The 5,201-nt window shown below is 44.0% G+C and overlaps 1 protein-coding gene across 1 annotated transcript; it reads right to left on the reverse strand.

Annotated features, from left to right (window-relative positions):
- Positions 1–2,366: 2,366 nt before the first annotated feature.
- LOC100486484 (dispanin subfamily A member 2b) lies at positions 2,367–3,925 on the reverse strand. The gene is made up of 2 exons (XM_002937646.4): positions 3,686–3,925; positions 2,367–2,522 (listed from the first exon to the last, which is right to left on the reverse strand). Exons 1-2 carry the CDS (start codon positions 3,923–3,925, stop codon positions 2,367–2,369), a joined length of 396 nt encoding a protein of 131 aa, XP_002937692.3.
- Positions 3,926–5,201: the final 1,276 nt, after the last annotated feature.

Consider the following 5,201-nt stretch of genomic DNA (forward strand, 5'->3'; position numbering starts at 1 on the left):
TCATCATTGGCTGCTAGACTGGAGGGCGTGTTTAGTAAGTGAGAAGAACTGAGCATGCTCAGTAGCCAAATTAAATTCCTGAGGGAGGGGGCCAAGTGGGTTAGAGGAGGGATCCCAAGTGAATAAGGGGATGCTGCAGCCTTACTATTAACCTTTGAACACCTCGAGTATTCAAAAATTTCAAAGAGGCTGTTGACTGATTACATTTTAGTGGGGGTTTACATGTCCTTTAAGATAGGGCCCCTCAGATTACTATATTGCCAAGTGTAATGCTATCTTTTCAGTCAATCAGGTTCAGGTAATGGAAGAAAGAAGGGTGCAATATCATTGCTGATGTTGTAGGAAGGCTTAGTCACATCACAGAGTATAATGGGGTAGTCCAGGGTCGAACCGGGCCACCTGGACACTGGGAAAATACCAGGTGGGCCCCAGCGGCCCAGACCCGACCCTATTGCCTCCAATGTCCTCCTCTGACGTGTTTCACATACGCGCATTCAGGGGGGGAGTCAGACAGGGGCCCCTAGGGGGGGTTAGGGGTGCACATGGGCCCCTGCAGGGGATGTGGGCAAAGGAGGCACATTGGGGGGTGCGGGGCCCCTTGTGCGGCAGCCCCGGTGGGCCCTGCACCCCCCTGCCACAACTTGCGCAAACAGACCCCTTTAATGACCCCAACCCACCCAATCCACAGGTCTGGTAAATCTGCACATCACTAATTCAAAGTTATCTGGAGTGGTCTTAATTGCCATTTGACTGCCATTGGTCTTAAGCATACGGTAACAAGTGTCCAATGTCTTATATGCCAGAATGAATACTTTTGTGATGGGCTGGGTGCTCCCTCAGAGATCAGCTGACAGGAAATAATGCAGCTCTGACTGTAACAGGAAGTAGTGTGGAAGGAAAAGACAGAACTCTGTGCATTAATTGGCTGATGGGGCCTAGCATGTATGTGTGCCTTGGCTTGTTTGTGTCCTCTGTGAATCCTATGATCCCAGGGGGCGGCCCTTAATTCTTAAAATGGCAATTTTCTATTTAGGAGTACCCAATAGCACATACTGCTAAAAAAGTATATTTTTATGAAAATGGTTTATGTAGATGAAGCAGGGTTTACATATGAACTTGTTTATGCAATATATTTTTATAGATACCTAAATTGTTTGGGGGCATAGTTTTTATTTAAGGTGCCATTTACTGAGCGGGAGAGGGGGAGCGGAGACAGGAGAGAGAGGGGGCGCCACAGAGCAGAAGGCCGTGTGTAAAGCAGGGATGCACCAAATCTAGGATTCAGTTCGGGATTTGGCAAAGAATCAGCCTATTTCAGTATATAGATTCAGCCAATCCAAATATCTGTCCAAACTGAATCCAAATCCTTAAATTCATGGCACTTTGGGTAACATAAACATGGAATTAAAAAAATGTTTCAACACGCTCAAAGGCATAGCCTAATTTACATATGCAAATTAGGGTTTGGATTTGATTCGATATTTAGCCAAAGGATTTGGGGTTTGGCTGAACCCAAAAATAATGGATTAGGTGCATCCCTGGGCAAAGTGCAAAAACACGGACAACTGGGGCCTTTCTTTTTTGCACATTGAATTCTGCTTCATAAATGACCCCTTTAGAATTGGCTGCTGTGTGTCTGATCCTTGTCAGATCCTTCCTATAAATAAAAAAAAACTAATATAAAGTTCTTGTATGAAAAAACACATGGACTGATACTTCTTTAGTAACACTGCACATCTTTTCCAACAAGAAATTAACAAAATAAAAACATGCGCCATTAAGAGCAGACAATCCTTACATAGGGGTATTATTATCTTTGGCAGGGCAGGAAAAGCTATAAAAAGAAACAAGTATACATGTAAAGTCTAAATGACATAGCTGCCCATTAAATATTTAAAATAAAGGAAAAACATTGGCTCAGTGATAGTAAAGTAAGTTGGACATTGTGTGAGGGTGCGCTAAGCAGAACTAAAGTTGGCCATACACGCCAAGCGAGCAAATCTTCTTCCGATATCCCCACCTATGGTCCTGGGGCCAAACGATTGAATTATAACGTCCGGAGCAGTCCCTGATCCAACTACATTTTTTAACCTGCCCAATCTATGTATGGCTGATTTCAGGCCAGATATCGGTCACACAGGCCCGTCGTTGTTTTCCAAGGGACCGATATCGCCAGCTACAATCGGCCCGTGTATGGCCACCTTGAAAACAATATCGGCAAGGTGGGAAACTGCTGCCTCAGAAGAGCAAGAATGGCAGAGAGTGAATAGTGCGAATAACTGGCAATGATGAACCAATCCCATGATGATCATCAAGCATCTTCTCCATTGCATTGGATCTGTTGTGTAGAGCTGAGGGGCCGGCGCCTATGGCTTCAGTGTGAGTATTCCATTAAAAAAAAGGGTAAATATGATGATAACAGTGAGGATGCTAAGGACAGTGGTGGCGATGTTGAGAGATCTGGATCTGGAGGCCTGCTTCTTGGCTCCTCTCATGTCCCCCCGCTGCTTATGATCCCGTGACTGCACGTAAGAGATGTGATAAGAGGAGAGTAAGGCAGATATATTTTATAATTGCAGTAGGACAACACAGAGGCGCCCTTTTGAAGGAGTCTGATATGCAGGACTGGAACCATGCCGAAAGGGGCCCTGTGTTAACCTTCTCCATTACGAAAATGCATTTAATAAATTAAACAAGAAATAAAGTATCGTTTTTGCATGTAATTCTGTAAATTGGCACAATTATTTGTCCATCAATTATTAGATGCCTAAAGGTGGCCACACACATGGCGATTTGCGATCTTTCGTGCGACCATCTGTCGCACGAAAGATCGTACAATCAGCCACTAACCGTTTAGGGCTGAAACGGCAGATAAGGAGGTAGAAACAATAGGATTTCTACCTCCTTCTGCCGATTCAGATCTGAAGGCAGATTTTGCTCAGGCGCCTTCTATGGCGCCCGATCGAAATCTTTTAACTGGCCCGGTCGGCGAGTCAACCGATATCAGCAGCCTCCTGCAATGACGGTTGACTCACCGACTTGCCATATGAAACGAGGTTTAGTACAATATTATCGGTACGTGTATGGCCAGCTTTAGGGCTACAGACTGCTTCCCATTGCTGACAATAGGGTTGGATTATTGAGGTAATAACCCCACCCTGTGATAGAACTGAATGATAGGCTTGGGACTTAATTGATTTGGATGATTGATGTGAGTACATTATATCTTCTGGTATATCATATTTTAATAAGCAAAACACAGGATCTGGTATGCATTATGCTAACACTAACATTGTGATATATTCTGAGATAAGAAAAGATATGAGTTCCAAAGTTCAGCCCTTCATGCATTTACTATACAACAACTGAGCTGATCCACAGGAAAGCAACACTCTCCTCTGAAACAGCCTCTGGTTTGTTCCAAGAAGCAAATATTGATTTAATGTTAATGTATTTTGATTAAGTGATAGGTTTATAATAATCTAGTAAGGGGACCATTTTCCGTGCTTAAGAGAGAATAGCACAAACAGAAAATGTACAAAAGGCCAAGAGGATTAATATTAAATTAAATCTGGTTTAACCTTAATGGGGGCATGGATAACACAGGGTTTTGATAAGTGATTTTTGGGTTAGCAGATCAAATAAATGGACAGGCATCACACATTTAAAAAGGTCAACTTCTTACCTCGACTGAGTAACTAAGGGCAAGGAGTCCCAGGCAACATATATTCATGTACACCGTGTTAAAGACTGACCAGACGAAATGATCACGTACTCGCTGAAGGTCGATCATTTCTATGGTCACGTCAGTGGCCTGTACTTGCGCACAGCTTGTGCCCCTGGCAGGTTCATAGGCGCCAGTGCCGTAGGATCTGGGTGCTCTTTCAGACTGCATGATTGGCTGCTCTTGTTCCCTATTCTCCATCGCTATAACCGATATGGAGTCTCACCCGGGAATGCTTCATTTGGTGGTGTTATCTGTATATACTTGGTGAGGGAGGGGGCATGGCAGGAGACACACCTCAGTACAATATCATCTAATACATCATTCTTGTTTTCAGACTTTGACATAAGGGAAAGGCAAGGTTATCATATATCATTTACATGCACACACACACAAATTCTCTTTAATCCTATAGATAATTCATAGCAATGCTTTAGGATGAAGGCACACAGAGCTATTAGTAGCAGCTACACTGCTGATCATTTACTGATAACTGTCTCTACATGTGTTTTAGAGACCTTTAGGGCTCTGGCACATGGGGAGGTTAGTTGCCCACGACAAATCTCCCTGTTCGCAGGCGACTAATCTCCCCGGATTGCCATTTCGCTGGTGGGATGGCACACACTGTGCAGACGATTTCGGCAAATCGCCCAAAATGCCTCACGAGGCAACTTCGGCCATTTGCCGATGGTAGTTCAGGGAGATTAGTCGCCCGTGACAAGGGAGATTTGTCGTGGGCGACTAATCTCCCTGTGTGCCAGAGCCCTTATGGTAAGAACCCACAGAGCAGTTCAGTCTCCCAGGATAGATCTCTGCTATTGCAGACGACAAACCACTCCAAAAAGGTTTTCCACCGGCAACAATAGGAGTCGCCCATGGAAAGCCTTTCGCATCGCTTCGGTAATATGAAGTCGCGTGAAGTTTCCTTCTGCACGCAACTTCGCATGACTTTGGAAAACCAAGTGCTTTAAGGATTTTGGGCCTTGGATCATGATAGGCATTGGGTTATTATGCCAAAGTCCATCTGTCACCTCTCTGTGTGAGTTAAACAGGCAGCTCTACATTGAAAATAGTGATGCACAAGTTATTAATATCTTAACTCTAACCTGCCAAAGGTATTGGACTTGCAACCCATCAAACCCAACAAAGCAGTTACCCTGCAAGTAAGCCCACAGGTCCCATGGGGTAAATGTGTGTGGATCTTTAGGTGTATGACCAGCTTAAGGTTAATTTGTCATAAAGGAATCTTTCCCCGATATGTCCTCGGAAGGCCGTATCAACGTGCCGATATGGTTCTCGACCCAAATGAAAAACAAACCCCATGCACTGGCCAATATGCTACTGACTAGCCTCCTTGAGTCTTGGATTCTGTAAGTGTCTGAGATTATTTCTTATTATTTCCAGATTCTTCCTATAATTTCTCTATAGCAAAAAGAAAAGACTGACTAAAGGTTCTTGTACAAAAAACAAACTCAGA

The sequence above is a fragment of the Xenopus tropicalis genome, chromosome 4, assembly GCF_000004195.4.
Source record: "Xenopus tropicalis strain Nigerian chromosome 4, UCB_Xtro_10.0, whole genome shotgun sequence".
In the NCBI taxonomy this organism is placed as follows: domain Eukaryota; kingdom Metazoa; phylum Chordata; class Amphibia; order Anura; family Pipidae; genus Xenopus; species Xenopus tropicalis.